General features: G+C 33.7%; 10 protein-coding genes across 10 annotated transcripts; 5 read left to right on the forward strand and 5 right to left on the reverse strand.

The window, feature by feature from the left end:
• Positions 1–221: 221 nt before the first annotated feature.
• Positions 222–1,010, forward strand: DFA_04757 (uncharacterized protein; the record flags this gene model as incomplete). Its single annotated transcript, XM_004360421.1, has 3 exons — positions 222–531; positions 679–728; positions 954–1,010. 3 exons carry the CDS (start codon positions 222–224, stop codon positions 1,008–1,010), a joined length of 417 nt encoding a protein of 138 aa, XP_004360478.1.
• A 203-nt stretch (positions 1,011–1,213) lies between these two features.
• On the forward strand, positions 1,214–3,252 carry metK (S-adenosylmethionine synthetase; the record flags this gene model as incomplete). The annotated part of the gene is made up of 4 exons (XM_004360422.1): positions 1,214–1,253; positions 1,579–1,635; positions 1,748–1,825; positions 2,228–3,252. 4 exons carry the CDS (start codon positions 1,214–1,216, stop codon positions 3,250–3,252), a joined length of 1,200 nt encoding a protein of 399 aa, XP_004360479.1.
• A 223-nt stretch (positions 3,253–3,475) lies between these two features.
• Positions 3,476–6,088, forward strand: DFA_04759 (uncharacterized protein; the record flags this gene model as incomplete). The annotated part of the gene is made up of 1 exon (XM_004360423.1): positions 3,476–6,088. The coding sequence occupies one exon, from the start codon at positions 3,476–3,478 to the stop codon at positions 6,086–6,088; it is 2,613 nt and encodes an 870-aa protein (XP_004360480.1).
• A 398-nt stretch (positions 6,089–6,486) lies between these two features.
• On the forward strand, positions 6,487–6,651 carry DFA_04760 (uncharacterized protein; the record flags this gene model as incomplete). The annotated part of the gene is made up of 1 exon (XM_004360424.1): positions 6,487–6,651. One exon carries the CDS (start codon positions 6,487–6,489, stop codon positions 6,649–6,651), a length of 165 nt encoding a protein of 54 aa, XP_004360481.1.
• A 424-nt stretch (positions 6,652–7,075) lies between these two features.
• DFA_04761 (UPF0171 family protein) lies at positions 7,076–9,163 on the reverse strand (the record flags this gene model as incomplete). The annotated part of the gene is made up of 2 exons (XM_004360425.1): positions 7,076–7,205; positions 7,272–9,163. The coding sequence occupies 2 exons, from the start codon at positions 9,161–9,163 to the stop codon at positions 7,076–7,078; spliced, it is 2,022 nt and encodes a 673-aa protein (XP_004360482.1).
• Positions 9,164–9,459: 296 nt separating this feature from the next.
• DFA_04762 (uncharacterized protein) lies at positions 9,460–10,146 on the forward strand (the record flags this gene model as incomplete). The annotated part of the gene is made up of 1 exon (XM_004360426.1): positions 9,460–10,146. One exon carries the CDS (start codon positions 9,460–9,462, stop codon positions 10,144–10,146), a length of 687 nt encoding a protein of 228 aa, XP_004360483.1.
• Positions 10,147–10,642: 496 nt separating this feature from the next.
• On the reverse strand, positions 10,643–15,448 carry DFA_04763 (uncharacterized protein; the record flags this gene model as incomplete). Its single annotated transcript, XM_004360427.1, has 10 exons — positions 10,643–11,041; positions 11,133–11,753; positions 11,849–11,985; positions 12,008–12,133; positions 13,632–13,734; positions 13,979–14,206; positions 14,541–14,626; positions 14,747–14,817; positions 15,004–15,154; positions 15,385–15,448. The coding sequence occupies 10 exons, from the start codon at positions 15,446–15,448 to the stop codon at positions 10,643–10,645; spliced, it is 1,986 nt and encodes a 661-aa protein (XP_004360484.1).
• Positions 15,449–16,616: 1,168 nt separating this feature from the next.
• aurK (putative protein serine/threonine kinase) lies at positions 16,617–18,234 on the reverse strand (the record flags this gene model as incomplete). Its single annotated transcript, XM_004360428.1, has 4 exons — positions 16,617–17,003; positions 17,073–17,168; positions 17,255–17,588; positions 17,678–18,234. 4 exons carry the CDS (start codon positions 18,232–18,234, stop codon positions 16,617–16,619), a joined length of 1,374 nt encoding a protein of 457 aa, XP_004360485.1.
• A 596-nt stretch (positions 18,235–18,830) lies between these two features.
• On the reverse strand, positions 18,831–20,088 carry amfr (putative ubiquitin-protein ligase; the record flags this gene model as incomplete). Its single annotated transcript, XM_004360429.1, has 3 exons — positions 18,831–18,888; positions 18,968–19,792; positions 19,859–20,088. 3 exons carry the CDS (start codon positions 20,086–20,088, stop codon positions 18,831–18,833), a joined length of 1,113 nt encoding a protein of 370 aa, XP_004360486.1.
• Positions 20,089–20,156: 68 nt separating this feature from the next.
• On the reverse strand, positions 20,157–23,848 carry DFA_04766 (acyl-CoA oxidase; the record flags this gene model as incomplete). Its single annotated transcript, XM_004360430.1, has 7 exons — positions 20,157–20,163; positions 20,217–20,374; positions 20,451–20,606; positions 20,706–20,864; positions 20,995–21,158; positions 21,829–22,379; positions 22,455–23,848. The coding sequence occupies 7 exons, from the start codon at positions 23,846–23,848 to the stop codon at positions 20,157–20,159; spliced, it is 2,589 nt and encodes an 862-aa protein (XP_004360487.1).
• Positions 23,849–24,175: the final 327 nt, after the last annotated feature.

The raw sequence follows: 24,175 nt of genomic DNA on the forward strand, positions 1-24,175 counted from the left end.
GTTTGCCAAACTACAAATAAAATAAATAAATAAATAAATTATTATTTATAAAAATGAATGAATAAAGTTAACCCACTCCTCCGGAACAGGTTTATAGCTTTTGAGTTGATTTTATAATTGTTAACAATAATTATAAAATTTTCCAAGAAATAATTGATCTATAGCTTTGCTTTGCTTGAGTGAACTTTTACTTTTTATTTTTGTTTGTTTACTACGATATAATGAATAATAATAATAATAATATAAAGATATTAAGTATTGAAAAGGATGAACACTTGAACAGTGAAAAGATTGTAAATAGCGACGATAATAAAGATAAAGATAAAAAGGAAAAGATAACTGTACACTATGCAAACTACACATCGGAGCAATTGCTCAAAGAGTTGGAAGACTTGCGACAACAAGAACAAGAACTAGTAGATAAACTCAAACCTTATCAAGACCAAATAGACAAGGAGAAACAAAAGAATAAAGATATTCACCTCTTTCATGAATTGAGAGAATCTTGTCATAACATTGTCATGACTATAGGTAATTATATATAAGAAGATACTAACAACTACTGTATATAAATATATATATATATATATATATAATACGAAACAATGATACTAATCGTATCCTCTTCTTGTTCTTCTTCTTTTATCCTTTGTATATCCTATATATATATATATATAGCACATATGGAGAATGTAACACAAAATGAAATCTATAAATCGGTGAATATGGTATATACACCTAGAATAAAGAATAAGCAATTAGCGTAGTAGTAGTCGTAGTGTGGCAGTAGTGGCTGGTAGTAGTAGTTGGTACAAGTATTATTCTTCTTATCTCAACCTTCCCTTTCCCTTTCCCTTTACTATTAGTACACTCCAACCAAAAAAGACAAACAATGACTCTATACCAGAAGAAGATTCTTTCCAGTCGATTTCAAGACCATTCGGTTTTCAAAGCAAACCCTCGTGAAGGCTCGCACCTGTGACTCATCGGGTCTGCAAAGATTAGAATAATAAAAAAGGAAATGGTCTGACGACAACAAAACGACAACAACCAACAATCTATGAACCATATCCAATGGAATTATACAATTACTATTCACCAACAGATACATTAATACTCAAATAATTAATACAAAATGATGCTTGTCTAAAAAAAAAAAAATTAAAAAATTATATTATATTGGGGGAGGGGGTTGTTTATGTCTCCCAACATAATGGGAGGTGAGATATTCTATCGTATGAATGAGTGGGGTGGTAGGTGGTATCCAGAGAATGTGATTCGTCAGAATCCAGTTGAGTGGGTAGGGAGTGTGTGGTGATGAGGTGTTGGTGGGATACCAATTGAACCTTGTTTATTTTTAATCAACACACTCCTCTCGCTCTTCTTGAGAGAGATTTTTTTTAAAGAACTTTAATAATTTTTTTTCATTTTTTTTTTGTTTTTTCTGGCACCCGCTGAACCTAGCCGACTATCTTATCGATCACATTGTTATTGTTAAAGTCAAGCCTTTAAAAGGAGTAATAGCCTGTTTGTTGTCAGTATTAAATTAATACATACAATTAACTTATTATTAACTAGAAATGTCAGCTCAAACTGTTCTTTTCACTTCCGAGTCTGTGACTGAGGGTCATCCAGGTAAGTTAGAGATAAATAATAACAAAAATTATATATATACAGATAAAAACAATTAATATTAATATTCACAATCTTTTCTTTTCTCTTCTTTCTTCTTTTTCCCTTTCTATAGACAAGATCTGCGATCAAGTCTCTGATGCCATCCTTGATGCCTGTTTGGCTCAAGATCCATATTCCAAGGTTGCTTGTGGTAGGTTCAAACAAAAACAATAATGATCTTAGAGAGACAGACTAGATTTTTTATCGGCCGACAAAACACTATAGTATTTAGAACACAGATAGACATCAACATAATTGGATCAAAAAGACAAAAACAAGTCGTTGAATGTGATTTATTTGTTTACCAATACCATCAATACTACTTTGTCGTGTGCATGTTGATGTATCACACGACGTTCTACTTGATAGTGAATCATCAAGAAGAAGGGGAAAAAAAAAAAAGTCAAATCATGTCGTCGAGTTCTAAAGAAAAAATTTGTCGGTCGAAAAAAAATGGTGTCGGTCGAAGATAGAGAGAAAAGAAGATATTTTTTTTAAAACAAGATACTAATGATTTTATATTACTACTACTTTTAATTTACCTCTATTTTAGAAACTTGCACCAAGACTGGTTTAGTTATGGTATTTGGTGAAATTACCACCAAGGCTGTTGTCGACTACCAAAAGGTTGTCCGTGACACCATCAAGAAGATCGGTTTTGATGACTCCTCAAAGGGTTTCGATTACAAGACTTGCAACGTCCTCGTTGGTATTGAACAACAATCACCAGATATTGCCCAAGGTGTCCACGTTGGTAAGAACCTCGAAGACATTGGTGCCGGTGATCAAGGTCACATGTTTGGTTATGCCACCAATGAAACCGTTGAAATGATGCCATTGACTCATTACCTCGCCTCTGAGTTGGTCAACAAGTTGACTGAACTCCGTCACAACGGTACCCTCGCCTGGGCCCGTCCAGACGCCAAGACCCAAGTCACCGTCGAATACTTAAAGGAAGGCGGTCGTATGACCCCAGTCCGTGTCCACACTGTCGTCATCTCCACCCAACACGATGAAGACGTCACCAACGAAGTCATCCGTTCCGAGCTCCTCGAAAAGGTTGTCAAGGAAGTCATCCCAGCCAAGTACTTGGACGACAAGACCATCTACCATCTCAACCCATCTGGACGTTTCGTCATTGGTGGTCCAATGGGTGACTCTGGTCTCACTGGTCGTAAGATCATCATCGATTCATACGGAGGTTGGGGTGCCCACGGTGGTGGTGCCTTCTCTGGTAAGGATCCATCCAAGGTCGATCGTTCTGGTGCCTACGCTGCCCGTTGGATCGCCAAGTCCATCGTCGCTGCTGGTCTTGCCGAACGTTGTCTCGTCCAAGTCTCATACGCCATCGGTGTTGCCAAGCCACTCTCTGTCTTTGTCGACTCTTATGGCACCGGCAAGAAGTCCGATACCGAATTATTAGATATCATCAACAAGAACTTTGATCTCCGTCCTGGAGTCCTCACCCGTGAATTGGACCTCCTCAGACCAATCTACCAATTGACCGCCGCCGGTGGTCATTTCGGTCGTGCCCTCAAGGAATTCACCTGGGAAACTCCAAAGACCCTTACTCAATAAATTGGTTAAAATAATATAACTTTTAGTACATTTATAAAACAACATAAAAGTAGTTAGTGGTAGTGTGTATTCTTTATATATATATCTTTTCAACAATCAAAATTAATAATCGAATCTTGATTATTTGTGTAAATTGCATTTGATGAATGAAAAAAAACGAATGATTCGTTTTTTTTGTAAAGAGTATTTTGAAATTAATGTTCATTTGTAAATATAGTAAAAGATGTTAAATATAAGTAGATATAGTAGTAAACAAACAAGTAACAGTTTGTTATACTATTATACTCTATCAAGTAGTAGTGGTAGTAGTGGATCATATATTGTAACAAGAGATTATAGTAGTGGTAATAATAATAGAGATAGATCAAAAAATATAATTAAAGGATTAAATTATAAATCAATTGGTAATCAACAATCAAAGAATAAGACAAATAGTTATAGATTGGCAGATGATACAATCATTAGCCACAAGATTACAAGTCGAGGTGGACCAAAGAAATACTTGGATCAAGGTTTTGGTTGGGACAATGTAACATTTCATCAAGGTGATATCTCTGCAGAGAAACTAAGAGACCTACAAGAAGAAGGAAAAGACCTCATAGATTATAATCGTAATCTTGAACGTAAACGAGAGATTAGACAACAACTACGTAAAGATTCAAACTTGTCTAAAAACTTTAAAGGTTTAAGGAATCAAGTCAATCAAGAGGAGGAGGAAGAAGAAGAAGAAAAGTATGGTTCTTCCAAGCGACGAGACAAAGATGAAGAAGATGATGAAGACGATGATGAAGATGAAGATGAAGATGAAATTGAAGATGATGGTCAAGATGAAGATGAAAAAGATCCAACAAAGTTGGAATTTGGAAAGATGAAATCAAAGACATTTGTAAAGGAAGATTATATCATTATGAAACCAGATCAAAAAGATGACGAAAGCTTTGTTCGTAAACAAATGCAAGACGATGGTTTTGAAAGCGAATTGGCTCAAGATGATGGTTGGAGAGAATATGACGAGAAAAAGGGTGGAGTTCAAGCAGACTATAGTTACAAGGATGAAGAAGCCAAATCATTGGCAAAGAAGGGATTGACCAAGGAGAGTGGAAGTCTCTATTGTCAAGGATTCAAAATCGATGAAAAGTATCTAAAGTACTTTATGGATCCAAATCATATCGAGGGTGGTGGAAGAAGAGGTGGATTGTCAAGAAAGGAAAGAAAAAAGTTAAAGGCCAAAGAAGAGATGGCAATGTCTGGCAAAACAGAAAGACCAAGAAAAGAAAGAAAAGTTATATTTGACGAGGAAAATGATGAAGAACATACAATCCTTCAAAAGAAAATGGCCAATCGTATTATGAGCCTTTTGAATGAATCTGTCATCTTTAAGGATCACAATACTCGTTATCACTCGATGATTGCAGACTATCAACACGATCCAACCAAACAATCAATGTTTGGTTTCTTTAAGAATCAAAAAGATGCCTACATGGAAGAGGATGAATTATTCGATCCTGTTCTCTCCAAAGTTCACATCGTACTCACAAAAACCAAGGTTTCAAGTGATTTGAAATGGTTAAAGGTTTATTGGGCAAGAGATAGTGATAATATTGATAATAATGTAGACGAAGCAGAAGAAATGGAATTGGAAGGAATTGATGAAGAAAAGGAGGAAATGGAGGAAATGGAAGAAATGGACGAAGATGAAGAAGGAGAAGAAGAGGATGAAAATGGTGTAAATGTTGATGAAGAAATAGAAATGGAAGAGATTGAAGATGAAGATGAAGATGATTTGGATGAAGATTATGGTCAAGATGAAGAACATGAAACTAGGGCATCGTCGACAGATGAACCAGTATTGAATGATATTTTGGATGATCTTAGTACATTCAAGGCAAAACAAATCATGATCAAGAGATTAAGAGATACTTTACCAGATGAAGAAATTTCATCAACTGCACAAACTCATGGATTAGATAATATTGTATTATCCAAATCATTTAGAACATCTTCTTTACAACAGCAAAAACAACAACAACAACAACAACAACAAGACTACAATAACAAGGAAGCATTCTCATTTGGTAAATTTGGAAATGAAGTTGGATCAGAAGGAGTAGAGTTTCAAGTAAAGATCCCATCCTTTGATGAGAGATTAACAGTCTCCACACCAAAGGTTGGTAATGATGAGGATCTAAAGGCAGCACAAAGAAGAAAGATTGCTGGCTACGAAGCCATCACTGACGAACAGATTCAAAACAGATTGGTAAAGTTGACACCACGTCTTAGAATGTATATTGCCAAAAATATGAAGTCTAGATACGTTCCAAACCTCTACTTTATCTTGGACAAGGATAAAAAAAAACAAGAGGCATCGATTGACATTTTTGAAAATGTGATTGCCCCAGAAATGTTGGAAGCTGCCAAACAAAGTAGAAGTAGACAAATAGAAAAATCAAAACAATTAACCAACAAATTCATGGGTGTATTTAATAATAGTCCACAACAACAACAAAAACAAGCAACTGTTAATATGAAAATCCCAGGATACTCTCCAGAAAATGAAGATAGTTTATATATGGATGGTGATACTGCCAACGATGTAATTAGAACAGAGTTACTTGGTTTGGGATACAAAGATTTCAATGATCCCTATGAAAAACAAACTCCAAAACCAGAAACAAAAGAAGAATCATTATCAAAACAATTTATTCATAAAAAGTTTACAAGCCTTCAACCTCCCATCAAACAACCAACTCCACCACAACCAACTCGAGAAGATAAAGAAGCAGAGGCAAACAAACAATTCTTTAAAGATTTTAATAAAGGAATATTTAAAAAATAATATTATTAAAAAAGAAAAAAGAATATGATATAAAATATTTAAATTTATTACATATAGCAAAGATAGATGTCAAAACTATAGTTATAGTTAATAGTAGTTCAGAAATGAAAACAAAGAAGACTTTGGACAGTTGGTAAAGGAACTTCCAATCGAGAATCTCCAGACCATCACCAAAATGTTGTCAGTCGATATCCAAGAATGTTTCGATAAAGAACATGTAATTCAAAAGAGTATGTATAAATAAAATGATTGGCCAAAAACACTTTGGTTTTATAGATGTTAAATAATAATGATTAATATTAATCATTATTATTTAATATTAATTAACGTATCGCCAGAGATTAGCAATGCAATCAAACAATTGAAATCAGAGAATAAGGTTTTCAAAATGTATGAAGATGAGAGGAGATGTCGATGCATCACAATATAGCGAGGCAGATAGAGATAATGAATGTATGTGCGACCATGACGGGTATCACGATGTTTGGTTCAAGACTCCAGTACAAGCATTCAAAGAATTTGGAGACCCAGAGGAACTTGAAAAGATGTCAGAAGATTTCTAGGTTCGTGGATCATTATCGTTAAGTCATGGAACAGGTCAGACTCGGATGGTATAGAATTTATAATAAAATTACTAGTTAAATAAAATACATTCATCAATCGTTTCTTTACAAATTTCTTAATTTATTTGCACGAGTCCAAGCTTGCACGCAAAAATACAACAGCAACTTTGATGATTGATTTCTATGATTATACCAATCACCAACTACAAGATATGGAATATCAATAAATTAATCCATGTCTGCTACCTATCAATATTATAAAACAAAGAAACACGTGCATAATCCTCTTCGTCCTCATCCTCAATCATCCCAAACTCTTTCATCTAAAAGGGTCGTAATCCCTTTTTGATATTTGATTACAATTTAATTTTTTGCAATTTGTATTTTATTTCTGTCCCTAAATACAATTTGTCTATAATGTTTATTATTCATGTGTAATTTGAATTAAAACACTTTTATATTTCTTTAATATTTTACTTAGATCATCTCTTGATATATTTTCTCTCCACATTATTTCTTCCAAATGATGTAATCCTCTAAAATATGGACATAATCTAAAAATAAAATAAAATAAATTAATTAGTGTTGTATATTTTTTCTTTTGTTTCTTTCTTATTTACCTTTTAAATAATTGATAGGATTTTGTATTATCATCAATTTTTTCGAAAAAAGCAATTTCATGAGGTTGAGATTGTGAAGGCATTAATGGAAATGGAGTAGATTGATAAAGATGATTTTGAGGTGATGAGGAGTTATTATTATTATTAAAACTTCCAGCATTACCACCACTACTACTATTTTGACTATTTACACTACCATTATTATTATTTGGATGAGATAGATGAAGTGGGGTCATGATCATTAAATGTACATATGTGTGTAGTTGAACAATGAGATCGTGTTGCAAGAGCCATCCAACGATTTGAAGAAATACTACATAATAATTTTGGTGAATTTTACTAATGTGTTCTGCAAGAGGACGAGCTGTTGAAAATCGAAAGAGAATGTCTTGGAATTTGAATTCAGGAAACAGCGTCGAAAACTTGTTGCCCAAATCGACAAGGTCATTCGAGTTTCTGGGGTTGAGCACATAGACATTGTTTTTGGTCATCATATTGATGATCTTTGCTTTTCTCCAATAGACCAAATGTGATGCCAGACGATAGATTTGCGCCAATGGTAGATCAGTCTCCATTTGCAAATCTCTAAAATTTTTGGTTGGTTTGGCAACTTCGAGTAGACGAAGTAGTGCCGGTGAAATATCAGATGGTGGGATGGGAATGGAATCGTCGTCGGTCGCTGCAAATGGTAGTAGGGCGTGGTATGGACGAATAGGGTATTCGGGGTAATAGTCTGGGTTGATAATGTTGAGATTGAGGTTCACCCAACCATTGATACGCATGCTAACCACACGGTCCTCTTTAAGGCCATGATATATATCTTTGATTTCTCTGGCTAGCCTACTCGCTCGTAGTATTCTATTTGTAAGTTCTTCGTGATTTGGTTTCTCATCGGCAGAGATTGTATCCAAAGTGTGTTCGGTCAACCAAGCGTCTCTAATTGTCATCATTTCGTGTGCTTGCTTTGTTATATAATTACATCGGTCTTGTTCGTGTTGGAGAGCCGATGCAATCTTTAATGCCAATCGTTTTAAACTATCGTCCAACTTTAAATTCAAGTCACCCGATCTTGATGTCAATACAAATACTATATTAAATAATGTAATTTCATCACTTGAATTATTATTTTTCTTTTGTTGTTGTTGTTGTTGAGAAGGATTATTATTACTATTATTATTATTATTATTATTTATATTATTATTATGAATAGAAGAAGATGAAGAAGTGGTTGAATTGGTTGAATTATTTAATATTAGTTTATCATTACAATTGGAAGGTGATTGGTTTTCCCTATCACTAATATTACTATTACTACTATTATTTAATTTTCGATGATGATGATGATGATGATGATGATGATGTCCATGTTTCTTTTGATTTGATTTTCTATTGTTTCCACTACGTTTTAAACCATCTCTACTTGATTTATGTTTACCACCACCATTATGTTTCTTGTGATGATCATCACTACTATCATCTTCACTATCATCTTCCTCTTCTTCACTATCTTCATCCAATACAGTTGGATGACCAATAAACTTTGTATTTTCAATGGTCAGTTCAAAAGCTTGATCACAAAGAGTAGGTTTTGGGATGAGAATAGGTGTGATAATCTCTGACGACAGATTGTAGATGCTGTAAATGTCTTTGGTGATGTTTGACTTTGCACTGCTAGTTTGGTCTTGATTGAGGCCATCGTTTTCATTTGATCCTCCTCCACCACTGCCAGCACCCTTGCTTCCACTAGACCCCGGGGTCATCATTGGATGTTGTTGTCTAAATGCCATCATTGTCTCATCACTGACCTTTCCTCTAGTGACTGCTGGATACCTAAACATCAACTTGTCACCACCAATACTGGTATGTACAACGAATATAACTCCGAGTAACATGGTGTGACACAACAAATAACTTTGTTAAAATATCTTCTTCTTCTTCTTAATTGATGAACTACAACAAGTATAATGAGCAAAGGTCATAATTATGTATCAATTTTTTGAAATTTTTTTTTTCTTCGTCTAGGGTCGAATGATTTGATACAAAGATTGAGTACTCTAAAGAAACGACAAGTAGATAGACAGAAAGATAGATTGATCAATCAATCAATCATCAGAGTTTTCACACATATACATATATTTATACATATCACATCAACTATAGTTAGTTAGATATAGAGAGAGAGAGAGAAATGGGAGTACTTGGTTATTTCAAAAGTTATATAACAGGTGAAGATTCGTCATCATCATCATCAGATAAAAGATCATTACAAGAACAACCAGATTTAAAGAATGATAGTCAAGAACAACAAGGTGGTCAACAACAAAAACAAAAGAAACAAGGAAAGCAATCAAAAACAAAACAAGGACAACAACAAGCAACACCAACAATAATCAAAGAAGATCCATGGAGACTTGACAAGAGAAAAGAAAATCTTATACAAATATACTTTGATTCAGACCAATGGGTAAAGTCTATGGACAATAGACTCTATTCTAAAATATACAACTATGGCTTTTCAGTACAGAACCCAGAGAGATCAATGTGGACGTTTGGTGCATTGGGAGGAGCGTTTGGCTACATCTTTACCAACTCTTTTGTCAAAAACTATCCTCTTCAAACCATTAAATCTATTCTCTTGATCTCTGCTACATTTGGAGGAGCCTATTATTCATCAAACGTTATCTATGAAAACGTAAAGGATGAAATACCATTGTGGAGAGAACAAAGTTTAGATATTATCGATTTCAGAGACAACATCAAAGAAATTCTACCAATCATGTATAGAAACGAAAGATTCAAGATTATCGAAGAATTTGATAAAGAAAATAGAGATGCTATCAATTATGCTAGAATTCATTGGACAAAAAAGGAATAATAATAAATTAATAATAATAGAATAATAATAAATCATTTTTTAAAAACAACAACAAATGAACATGAATTGGAAATGGAATTATAATATAATTGTATTGGAATAGAAAAGGAAAAAGAAAACAAACAAATCTCTGGAAAGTATAGTATTGGAATTTGAATTTGAATTGAACTTGAAATATTACAGCCATTTAAGGTATTGTTGGTACTAGTTTATTAATCAACTTTTGTGTGAATGAATGCCTTTTTTTTAGTTAGGTTTAAGTTTGATGTTGTTATCGATCTATCGGTGTTTGTTTGTATGTTTGTTTGTATGTTTGTTTGTATGTGTATGTATGGTGGTTGGTTGGTTGGTTGGATTTGGTTGGACTTGGTTGATGATGATGTATTTATGTATTGGTTGGTTGGTTGGTGTTGGTTTGTTTGTTAGTTAGTTGTTTATATCAATATGTTATTATTATTATTAATTATTAATTATTAATTTGTTACTTTTTAATAATTTAATTGGTTGAAATTTCAAGTTGAGTGACTCTTTCGACACCACCGAGATTCATCATCAAACCTCTTGCTGATGGACTAAGAGGTGTAACATTACGTGGCGATGCATTACCTGGGGCATTTGAAGATGATGAGGTATTGTCAAAGCTGGACAATGCTCTGGGCGAGATGAGTGGTGATAGATTAATGGAAATCTTGTGTTTGAGTGATGTACTAGCGGCCATATGTGATGGAGCAGCACTGACAGTGATGGTAGTCATGTTGGAAGCAGCAACAGCAGCAGTATAATTCTCCAACAAAGCAACAAAGAATCTATCAGCAATCTTTGAATCCTTCATAAAATATAATGTTGGTTCAAATAATTCACATTCTCCTAAACATAATTTACCATTATACAACAACTAAAATAGAATCAAAAGAAAAAGAAATAAAAGAAATAATTAATATATTTTTTTTTTTTTTCTAGAGATAGATAATTAGATTTTAACATACCATATCAACTCTAGCATATAAAGGTTTAGTAATTTGTTTGGAAATGTAATCAATAACCTTTTGAGAGATTTGGATATCAGATGATGATGGAGTGTTGATTTGGACTGATCCACCGTGATCCTCTTGTACTCTAAAATCATTCTTGCATGGTTTCTTGACGATAGAGTGAGAGAACTTGCCGTTAAAGTAGAGGTATGAGAATTCACCTTGGGTAAGGACAGACTCTACAAATGGTTGGATCATCATTTGACTCTCCTTTAAGAGTGACTCAAACTCTGATTGGTACTGTGTCCAGGTGTCGAGTGTGAATCGGTAGGTACCGTAGCCGTTGGCACCAATGGTTGGCTTTATCACAAAATGAGTCTGGGTCTCTGGAAAGATTCTCTTTTCAAAGCCAAGTTCGATAAAGTCACGGATCGTCTTTCTGGTCTGACAAATGTCTCCTTGAGTGACATAGACTGTTGGAATGGTATCAATGCCACCGAGTTCATTCATTTCCTTCAAGTATACTTTATTCCAATTCCAACGGATCAATGAAGTTGGATTAAGTAACTTGATCTTGGGCATCGATTCGATCTTTTTCATCCATTGTTGGAACTCTTCAAATTTATGAACATAATCCTGGAAATGAAAAAAAATAATAAAGATGTTAGTCAGTCTGAAGATACAATCCAAGTGGATTCCAAATAATTATTTAAAAGTAAGTTTGTACATACCCAGAGTGATCGGATGACCAAACAATCGTATAGAGACCAATCTACAGACTTATCATTCCAAACCACAACAGAACATGAAAAGTGGGTGGAAGCAGCCTCCATCAAGACATGATCATCATGATTAAGAGTTGGATAGTCTAAAGATGTAAGAAAACCTACTTTGATTTGTTGTCTCATTGTGTATTTTGTTTCTAATATAGTCAGAGAAAGTTGGAGGTGGAATGGAATTTATTTGGTTAATATCAAAATTTTTGATCAAAACATTTTGGATCATAATTGCTTTAGCTAATATATTATAAATATAAATAACCCATCTTGCTAATTAATTAAGTAACTTGCCACGGCTCTCACTCAACAGTGCCCCTGTTACAACTTTCAATGTGGCACACACTCACACACACTGCCCAGCAATGATCACCATTGCTTTTACATAAAGATAAGAGGTATGATACAGGTTATTTTTAAAAATAATAAAATGGCATAAAGTTGATATTTATGACAACAAAAAAAACATACTTTTGGTTTATAAAGTTAAAATTAAAATGATATACAAAAAAGGTAGAAATACAATATTCATGAAGATCTCAAGGAGATTAATATGATATCGGCAGTATACCAAAAAATGATTAATACGAAAAAAAATTGTTTTGTGTCGATGTTCAAAGGATGATGGTTTGGTTGATGCTAATCAAATTGATCTAAAAAAACCACGCAACACTTTTAAGTTCATTAATTGGTCTCGAAAGAGATATCGTATCGAAATGTTGTTGCTGTTATTGTTGTTGTTGTGTTGTATCAAAATATTTGTGGTATCGTGTTATTTAATTAAGGATCGGTATGTGTCATAGACTGGTATTAGTCGGCTGGTTGGTATACAAAAAAACAAAATTGATATGGTGGTTGGGTTGGTTGGTGTGGAGGGTTCCCATATGAGTCGACAAATTAAACCATAACGATAAGATCAATATACAATGTCGACAGGTATTTATCGACTGGTAGTTATACAAAAAAAAAGAAATGGTGGGGAACGGCCAATGTACACATTAAATGGGTTTAAGCTCTGATTGGATGATGCAAATTTATATTATATTATATAATATATTATATATGTTACCTTTTAATCTCTTTGTAGAATGAAAACTCTATAGTTCTTCATCTCCTTGCAACCACAATGATCCTTTTTGATCTCGCGCTGTATCCCCGGAAGGGTTGTGGTCAAGAAAAAAAAAAGAAGAATAATATTAAATATTTCATATGATCTGTGAGTTGAGGACAAGCTAACACACGCCAAAATATCTCCCGACTCAAAAGCCCTCGCTCTGCTCGTTGAGTTTTGATTGATTGATTATTTTGGAAATTTTCTCGAGAACTGTTCACTTTTTTTTTTTACTATAAGCTCTCTGTTGGCGCGTCTGATGAGCCCATAGCCTCGGCTCGAGAGGTCCTTTCTTTCGTTTTGGTCTTATCGCAGGTAAAAATAACACACTTAATGCAAAGCAATGATTGTTTATCTGTATGGGCGAGGGCCTTGACTTTTTCATAGCAATAAAACGTATTCAAGCGAATAGACCCCCCATAGTCGATCAATAAAGATTCGTGCAGAACCTTTCGTCTTTGTCGTCTTCAACCCCCTTTCGATGGTGAACATATCCACACAACCAAGTTGGCTGTATTTAAACGACGACTCGAGTTGGATAATGAATGCCGACAAATCATCTCCAAAGTGTCGGTTGTTCAAGCCACCGTGGTTAATTCAAACCATCACTGGGACCCTATTATTAACTATTGAATACATTATCGTACTCGGCCAATAGACCAAAAGAGTGATTGTCGTTATCTATCTGTCCATCTATCCATCTATCTATTGAATTGACTACTTTACTTGTCTACATAGTTGCTTTCATTTACTCGTTGTTTTTTTTATCAAATCTTCAGTTTATTGTGTGTATGGTTGGAAAAAAAAAGTGTAATCTAGATGATCAGTGTAAAGGTTATTAATGGTTGCATATGTTGTTATTGTATTGTTGTTGTTGTTGGTTGGTATTGGTTGGTTCTGTATTATTGCTGTTGTTGTTGTTGTTATTCTATTATTACCCCTATCTATTAATATAATTATTTATAAGTATCTACAATTTTCTTGCATATTTCAGTGAATAGCTCGTTAACGTTAAAACCAGTCTGTGCTGATGTCTCAAAAAATATAACGTCACCAAGTTCAGAGATGTATTTGCTAACTTCGTCTACTTGTACTTCACGATGTGGCAAGTCAGCCTTGTTTCCTGCCAAGGCCAAAATAAGGTTGGGTGATGCTTGCTTTTGTAATTCTGATACCCATCTCTTTAAAGTTTCAAAAGTATTCTAAAATGTGGTAAAGTAAAGTAATAAGTTATTGGTTAGTCATTAATGTCTTATACTACAGTATAGTTTTAGTTTTAGTTTTCAAGAAAGAACAATAATATCTTTCTTTTCATTCCTCCTGAATTGATGGGTCGAAAAAAAAAAATCGATTTTTGATTTTCCAATCGACCTACAATTGTCCTTGTCCTTGTCCTCCACCATTATGATGCAATGAAATGAACGTCAGTTCTTGTTTCATTCTCATCTTCTTGTTTTTTCGAGAAGAAGAGGACAAAGAGAACAGAGAAGAAGATGCAATAGAAGATCGTAAACGGAGTTTTCTTTTTTTACCTACTTTTTTAGTAATATCATAAACAATAACAGCAGCTGATGCTCCACGGTAGTACATTGGGGTAAGACTTCTATAACGTTCTTGACCAGCTATAATATTATGAGGTAATCAATTGATTAGTATCGATATTAAAAGGGTGGAGAATAGCTACTAGCTAGCGGTACTAGCTACTTTCGAATTGTATTGTTTTGAATAATAATAATATTTACCAGTGTCCCAAATCTCCAACTTTACTGTATTTCCATTATCCAATGTCATATTCTTTACCAAAAATGCGGCACTAATTTAACAAAAAAGAAAAAGGAATGAGTAAATTAGACCAATGATTATTATGAGGTCAGTCATATTCATATTTCAGCAGGTGTATTGTATTATATATATATATATGAAGATATAATAATATAATAACTCCAACAGTGAAATATATAAATGATTGATTGATTGATCGAGTTGATTGATAAATTACCCAATAGTTGAATCAGTTGGAACGAATTCGTTTCTAACGAGACGAGAGGCTATACATGTCTTTCCAGTGTTCATATCACCCAACAATACCAACTTTACACCTTTTTCTAATTTGTTTCTATTATCTGTATTGTTTCCTTCAACGATGCTTGCTATAAATATTTTCAAAACAACAACCATATATTTGTTAATATATAAAATATCAATCAATATTGTTTAAACCAAAATAATAATAATATCCAACACTATGACCTATCGATCGATCGGTCGACATTTAAACGATCCATTTGTAATATCATTTGTTTGTTTCCACGAGTTGTTGTATTGATCGATCGATATATCATAGTATCTGATTATTATTATTATGTAACTAAAAACTTACGCGATACACCTCCATCACTTTTGTTAGAGTCACCTCCACAACATCCACCTTGTTTCTTTGACATTATTGTATATTTATATAATTATTAATATTAATACTCTTTGTAATAGTAATGAATGAAACTATAAATTATAATAATAATAATAATAATAATGGTGACAACGAATAATGTTAATTAAAATGTCTCGCTTCTTCTTTTTTGTTTCTATATTGCTGATGTATGATTGATGATGATGAGTTGACTATAATAAGACTGTGAAGAATAAATAAATAAATATAAACTAAACTAAACAAACTAATCTTGTATAATATAATATAATATAATAAAACTAAACTAAACTGAATTCCTCCCTCTCTCGTTTCAATATAATATGATATGAGGGGGGAATGAAGGAGAGAGATAGACCTGTGTCGTGTGTGGTTGTAATATTTAATAATTTGAGTCGTTGTTGTTCTGTGGTTGTTGTTTGTTGTCTGTCTTTTGTCTTTTTATGTGTTACCTTTTTTTTTAATCTAATATATGTCTATTGTTGTTGTCGTTTTAAAGTTATATAGGTATATGATAAGATAAATAGAGAGTGGACGCAATGATAGGTAAGTGTATAAATATAAGTAAGTAGGAGAAGTAGTAAGAATCTTGATGGGAGGGGGGTGCTGTTGGAAGCCTAACCTTTTTTTGAATTTTTTGTGTATTTTTCGATCGTGAGAATCCTGGTATCAAGCGTCGTTGTTTGTTTTAATTACTTGAATGGCTACCACGCGCAGATAGATAAATATAAACACACTAAATTTGATAAATATATATATATATATATATATATACACACTATAATACCACTATAACCTATTAACAATGGATGAAAAGGAGCCGTGCGGCAAAGATGCAAGTCCCTTGGTTCTGTAAAAAAAAAGAGTAGTTGCGTTCAATAAATTTATTTCCCCCACGATTGATTGTTGTTGTTTTTTTGAAGATATTATTTTTCCGTTCGAATTGACAACAATCGTGTTGACAACAACCGTAACCCCACCATCTTGAAGCTTCCATTAATATCTTTTTTTATCTTGTTATTATTATTAATTATTAATTATTATTATTATTTTGTTTAGAATTTAGATAAAACACAAAGCACTTCCTCAATACTCGGTTCTCAAATCTGATCCAGCTAGATAAGATAGATAAATGTCAGATGTCAGATGTTAGATATATCTTTTACAAATTTAAAATATTTTGACTACGTACGAATTAATGAATGTGGATGAGCATTCTTTTTGATCCACGGGTGATTGATAACATCATACATTGTTAATCTTTCACTTGGATCGCTGGTAAGTAGACCAAGGATTAAGTGTTGAGCCTCCATGGAGACATATGATGGGAATGTAACAACCCCCTTTTGAATCTTTTCCATGACAGCTTCTTCGGTTTCATCACAAAAGGCAGATCTACCACACAAAAATTCGTAGATTAAAATACCAAGACTCCAAACATCAACTTTGTGATCATAGTGTTGTTTGTTGACAATCTCTGGTGGCAAATATTCGACTGTTCCACAATAAGTTTGTCTCTTACTATTTGGTGCATGAACAGACCATCCGAAATCTGCAATTTTAATTTCTCCCTAAAAAAACAAACAAAAAAGTTAGATTGAAATAATAATTAATTAATTAATTCATATTGTACAACATACATTAATACCAATTAAAAGGTTTTCAGGTTTAATATCTCTATGAATAACATGTTTAGAATGACAATATCTAAGAGCATCAGCAATTTGTATAGTATACTAAAGAAAAAAAAAAAAAGAAATTGATAAATATGATTATTTTGTTTCCAGAATTTTAATATATTTATATTTAGATTTAAACATACAGTAGCAGCAACTTTTTCAGTAAATCTTTGTACAGCTTGTAATTCCTTAAAACATTCACCACCTTTGGCAAATTCAACGATGAGGTAGACTCTACTTTCATCATAAAAGTAACCATATAAACGAAGGATATTTGGATGACGCAAGTGAGACTGGATTTCGATTTCTCTACGAAGTTGGTGTTCAATGTTGGCAGCCTGTAATTGACTCTTGAACAATACCTTTAATGCTACTACAAACTTGCTCTTTTTCTCTCTTGCCAAATATACATATCCAAATCTACCTCTTCCAAGTGGTTTACCAATATCAAAATCATCAATTGTCCATTTCTTTTTACTTTTTTAAAAAATAAATAAAAGAATCATGTTGGTTAGTCCAAAATAATAATAATAATAATAATAATATATATATCATCAAATACATACTCTTCTTGGTATTGTTGTTGTTTTTGTTCTTGTAATAATTGTTTTTGTTGCATCATTTGTTGACGAGTTGATTGTTGTTGTTGTGTAGAAACAGAAGCAGATGATGACAAAGCAGATGAAATAGTGGCAGTGGGAGCTGCAGTAGTAGTAGTAGTAGGATGTTGTTGATTTGTAATAGGAGCCATTTGTGATTTGGACAACATTTGTGGTACTGGTTGTTGTTGTTTAAATGATGTGGGTGGTACAGGTTGTTTCATGTTGGATGGTTGATGTTGTTGATGATGTGCTGCATTCAAGACTGATGTATTGGATGTTAATATCTTTTCTTGTGATGGTAATGTAGTGGTAGTCGTTGTTGTTGGCTTTTGGAATGACGATCCTATAACCTTGGGTGCAGATGAGGGAACAGTGGACGAGGAGGTCATCTGAGGCGCCATCTTGGAAGGTGGTACTATTTTGGTGGTTGTAGTTGTAGCTGGATGATGATTCTCTTTCATTGCATTACTAGTTGCTTTAAAAGTACTCATCCCACCGCTTGTGGCATTTGTTTTATTCATTCTTTCTCTATACTCTATCTATCTATACTCTATCTTTATTATTACTATTATTATGATGATTGTTGTTGTGTTATGATTATAGTGATAATTAACTTTAAATTAAAATTATTTACAAAATGGATTGTTGGTTGTTGGTTAGTAGTAAGTTAGTAAAGTAGTATGGTTAAAAGGAGAAATATAATGTTTGTTTCAAGCCTCGCGATCACATGAGTGGTTCAAGTTGGAAAACCAACGGTTGAATTCTCCCGCCTGTTTTGAATTTGAAAAATTTGCTTTTTTTGAACTTCAAAAATGAAGCATGTAAGTATACATGAAGTATTCAATAACTATTTGCCAATTTATTTATTTTAATTCAAGTTGGTTTTAATAGGTAACTTTCAAGATCCGACAATATATATATTGGTCTTTTTAAATGCCTCTCTTTGCATTTCTGAACTTCATCATCCCTGTTTAATAATAATAAAACAAGATCCTGTTTTTAAAAATGAATAAACCATTTGTTTCCTATGTACATACTAGTATAAACCAACAATTTTTTAAAAAAAAGAATGACAAGAGATAAACCATTTTATTTGAAATAGAAATACCATTATTGATCAAGTGGTGTTTTCACTAGTGTTTGATGATGCTTTATCCATATCCTCTAAAAATTTTCTATAAAAAAAGAAAGAGAGGGTCAGGATTCAAGTTGTATTCATATTGTTTGTTTGGTCTGTTCTTTTTGTTTACTTACTTCCTAGATGCTTCCAACATTAATCTTTTTCTTAATAAAAGACTATTTTGTCTTGCTTCAGGTGTTCCTTGGAAGGAATCTGAAAACTTGTCTAGTTTTCTGGTTATATAATTATTATCGTTATTGCTATTGTTGTTGTTGGTGTTGTCTGTACATTGGTTTTGTGGTTCAAGTGGTGAAGGTGATATTGGAGAAGTTATATTGGTATTTGGGGTCGTTGTATTTGATGTTGTCGATTTATCTTCAACATCGGCAACAGTTGTTGTTGTTGTTGTTTGAATATTAATATTATTAACATGATTCATATCACCAGAGATTGATGATGTATGCGATACTCCATTTCCATTTATATTATCATTTGGTAATGGTTGTTGTCCAGTTTGAGGAGAAGAAGAAGATGATGATAAAGAAGATAAAGAAGGATTATTACCACTACTACTACCGATACTATTATTATTATTATTAACTATTGGTGTACAATTATCATTTACAATGTCATTTGTATTGTTATTATTATTATTATTATTATTATCGTCATCTTCAGTACTATGAGGTTCAATGATGATTCTTGATTCTAAAATATTATTTGTTGTTTCATTGATATCATGGGTCTGCATCAAATCATTGATAATCGATTGTCTTGGTATATGTGGGAATAATTCGTGTATTCTTTCTATATCTGATGGATTGACAACATATGCGTTGTTGCTATTGCTATTACTATTACTGTTATTTGGTTGACCTGTTTCGTTTTGTAATTCAATCAAGGATCTTCTACATGTTGGACATGAAGTTTGTTGTTCCAACCATGATCTTAAACATGAACTAGATAATAAAGAATAAATAAAAGAGGTTAGTTGTGATATAGATATCTTTCTATCAATTTCATACTGATGGAAAATATGACCACAAGGTAATTTTTTGGCAGTATCCATTCTATCTCTACAAATTGCACAATCATCATTATAAATAATCAATTCTTCTTCAGTTGCGTTTAAATATTTGGTGTCCATGTCTTCAACCAATTTACAATAGTTTCTATAACCAATAATCTTTCGTTTCAATTCAGTAAATACACCTTTGAAATAACTGAAAAGAACCAAATCCAATAATGTTGGCATTCCTTGAATAATAACAATATGAATTAAATGGACTAGATAGATGGGGAGAAAAAGGAAATGAAATGATTTTAGTGTCTAATAATAATAATAATAATTGATTGATTGATTGATTGATTGTTGTGTTAAACATACAACAAGTTCCAGCCAAAATAATTGAATCAGTTGCAAATTCTGTATAATAAATGTAGGCACCTCTTTGTTCCCAAACACCAGTTGCAGCCATATCAAATAAATGGATTGAATATTTAATCAAAGTTTGTATTGTTTCAAAAAAGATTGTGAAAAACTATAAAACAAAAAGGGGAGGAAGGAGGGAAGGATTAGTCAGTTTCATTATCTTTGTTTGTGTTTTTGTATCATACCTCGAAATTAAGAATCATAATGTTTGAAAGACCATTATCGAAAAATATGGTTGTTGAGAAATAGAAACACATTAAATCGGACATTAGTATCGATACTAAAAGGAATAATAACTTGAAATGAATTTTTGCATGTGTATTTGGTGAAAATGTATTTAACTATAAAGAAGAAGAAGAAGAAGAAGAAGAAAAAGAAAAAGAAAGTAAATAAATGAGGGGAGAGAGAGGGAAGGGGATCAAATGAATGAGTTGACATACATATTCGAATCTATCTCTTGCCAATAAAGAAAATAACTTTAGAAAACATTGGATGGAGAACCAAAATCCCCACATTATGATGGATCCAACTTCATGGTCTTTGACTGCAAAGACAAAGAATTTAGTGACTACATATAAAAAGAATCTTTCTCTAAAGTTCTATAATGATTGTGATTGATTGATTGATTAAGTTTCATTTGTGTTAGTGTCATCATCTCATTGTGATTGATTGATTGATGATTGTGTCATGTATATATTTGATTTGATTTGATTTGTTTTGATTGCATACTCTTTCTTCAATTTCTCTTAATTTACCAAAGAATAGGTATTGAACAAATTTACCAAACAAAAGTAACAAAGTGAATATCGAATTGACTGCTACCGCTAGATTGATATGACTTCTTTCCAATTCTCTAATGGTTGAATCATATGTTAACAATACAGTATCGAGACCTAGTATATGGGGAAGTCGAACAATCGTAGACACAATTGACAGTGTCAGATATGTCTCTATTAGTGCCATTGATGATCGATTCTGCTGCTGTTACTTTTACTCTACTACTACTACTACTACTTATGCTACTACTGCTACTACTCTACGACTACTACTACTACAAAGATATCTTGTTTTCAACCTCTTCATATATGGCAACAAAGTGTTTTGTTTGTTTGAAAGTTGATCGACAATCGTAGTAAATATAATATCTATAGATAGAGTAGTTTGGTTGTATATATAATAAATAAATATGTAATATAGTAGTAATGGATATCCTTTCCTTTCCTTTCCTTTTTTGTTTAACGCTTTGTAAAGAGACAGACAGACGCCAACTCCAACTGTTTTTTAATTTAAATTAAATTTGGGGTTGTTTGTTCCCAAGGGCTGTGTTTTTTACCTTTGTCCCAAAAAAGTAGGCGAAATTTGAAACTTTTGATCCTATTCTATTTTGAAAGTCAGTCTATGATATTATGATATATGATATATGTATATGCATATTTCTATTTGAATTTGTATATGTATTATTTATTTGATTTGTTTATTTGATTTATTTGATTTATTTGATTTATTAATTAATTATTTGTATTATTTGTATTTAAAATTTATTTTCAGCAACCCAATCTCTACCGATTGGACCAAGATCACTTGAATTGAAACCAAAACCTTCGACGAGTGAAACACTGTATGGAACAATTTGAAGACAAAGTTGGTTGATTTCATTAGAGATGGCTTCTGATTGATCGGACGATAGGTATTCGTATCTAGAGAACCATGGATCCTTGTCGAGGATGGTCAATCCCATTAATGATATCAATAGGTTCATAGCCTGTCTTTGTGTTTCGTTGGGACATTTGCCAACCTCTTGAATGAATCGTTCCAAGAGGAATCTTTCGGTAAAGACAATACCGAGTTGGAGAATAACGTCTCCTGCATCATTCCAAGCGTCCATCACTGGTTTTCCACTACCAACACTCTCCATCAATCTGCTGGCAACCAATGGAGTGGTATGGTGGAGACGTGCAGTCAACGCACCCATCAAAAACTCTGGTGATCGGATATAAGCACTATCAACACGTAATCTATGACTATCGGATGGACGTTCATATTCTGGTGGTGGTCTTCTACGTGCCTCTGTTAATATATGTTTTGCAACTTGTTGAAATAATAATACATTGTCACTAACAAAATAAATTAAATTAAAGAGTAAGTATAATAATAATAATGTATATATTTTCCTCTATCTTTTAGTTTACCCTTCAAAAGTAGTATAAATTTCCATTTCAGATTTAAAAGGACCGATTATATTTTCAGAGAGGAAACCTTGGCCACCACAAGCTTCACGACATTCTTGTAGACAGTTACGTCCGTGCCATGAAGCATAGGCTTTGAGAGCGCTGGCATAGACATGGATCTCTTTCTCCTTTTTATTCTCCTTTTCACACATGAGGCGGAGCAAGTGTTCGTTGCCAAAATGGACACCATAGTTGAAGGCGAGGTATGGGATGATACGACGACGATGGATGGCGTACGAGATGAGCTGACGTTCCGATCCAGCACTGCCATCACCAAATTGGCGACGTGAGAATGAGTAGTTGATGGCGGTCAGCAAGGAGACGCAGACGAATGCAACCGATCCCAACGAGATGATGTAACGACCGATTACGAGTGCGCCAATATTGTGTGCAAAACGTTTGACGGCTGGGTTGATGGGCGACGAGTAGATGCCAGCCTTGTTGACACCGCCGTAACGGGCGAGGAGCTGGTCGCGTGGGATGCGACACTGATCAAACATGAGACGACCATTGTCGACACCGTTGAGTGCCATTTTGTGGCCGCAGTCGGCTGCTCGCACACCCGGTACCATCGAGCCGTCATCGTTACGGATACGCACGACAAATGCATGCACACCCTCGTACTTTTCACCAACACGCAGCTGCGCAAAGACAACTGACCAACGGGCATGGGTGGCGGCACCGCCAATAAAGTACTTTTGGCTCGTGGTGGTTGGCGAGTGCAACACAAACTCTTGTGTCTTGTCATCGTATGTTGCCAACGTCTCGATCGCCTGCACATTGGAGCCGTGTCCCAGTTCGGTCAGTGCAAAGCAGCCCATCATCGAGCCGTCCTCTACATGCTTGAGATAACGCTCACGTTGCTCATCGGTACCCAAAAAGAGAATAGAGCAACCAAACAACGAAATGTGTACGCCAAACAAGGTGGATGCAGCAATATTACGGAGACGGTAGCATTGTGTCCAAGCAGCCACTTTGGAGGGGTCGGTCAAATAGTCCCACACTGACAAGTTGCCCTGCGACAACTTCATCATCTCGTGGTACTGTGTCAGAGTGAGATCACGGTCCTCCTTTAACGACAATCCAAATGCTGGACGTGACAAAAGCTCGCTTCCTTTCCATTGTGATAATAATCGTTTTCTCAAATCCCTATGATAGGGAAACAAGAATTCATTGAGTGAATCTGCATCGAATGGTCTTTGAATTTCAAATATCTGTGATGGTGTCGATCCACCAACAATATTTGAATTGGTTAAATTCTCTTTTACTTCTTGTTCCTGTACAGCTGCTGCTGAACAATTATTTGATTGTAAATGATTGTTTGTAACATTTAATCTTCTAGTTGCATTTTCCATGATTCTATTATTTTGAGTTGTAATGAATGAAAATGAATGAATATAATAAAAATTAATATAGGATAATAAAGAGTAAAGAATATTTTATATAAATAACAATCTTTAATTATCTATCTAATTATCTATCTATGTATCTATGTGAAGGAATAAAAAGGAAAGAAAAAGAAAGATAGTGTGTTGTTTGTCCAAGTTACCACCACTACATTTCTAATCTAACACAAACAACAACCCCCATTCGACACAAGAGGGTTAGGGTTTGATGGGTGAGTGTGTAGTGTCAGGTATGCATGATGATTGAACTTACCCTTTTAATATATTAAATTGCGT

The sequence above is a fragment of the Cavenderia fasciculata genome, assembly GCF_000203815.1.
Source record: "Cavenderia fasciculata unplaced genomic scaffold Scf_Dfasci-G-o-33e01.r1-3, whole genome shotgun sequence".
NCBI classification, from domain to species: domain Eukaryota; phylum Evosea; class Eumycetozoa; order Acytosteliales; family Cavenderiaceae; genus Cavenderia; species Cavenderia fasciculata.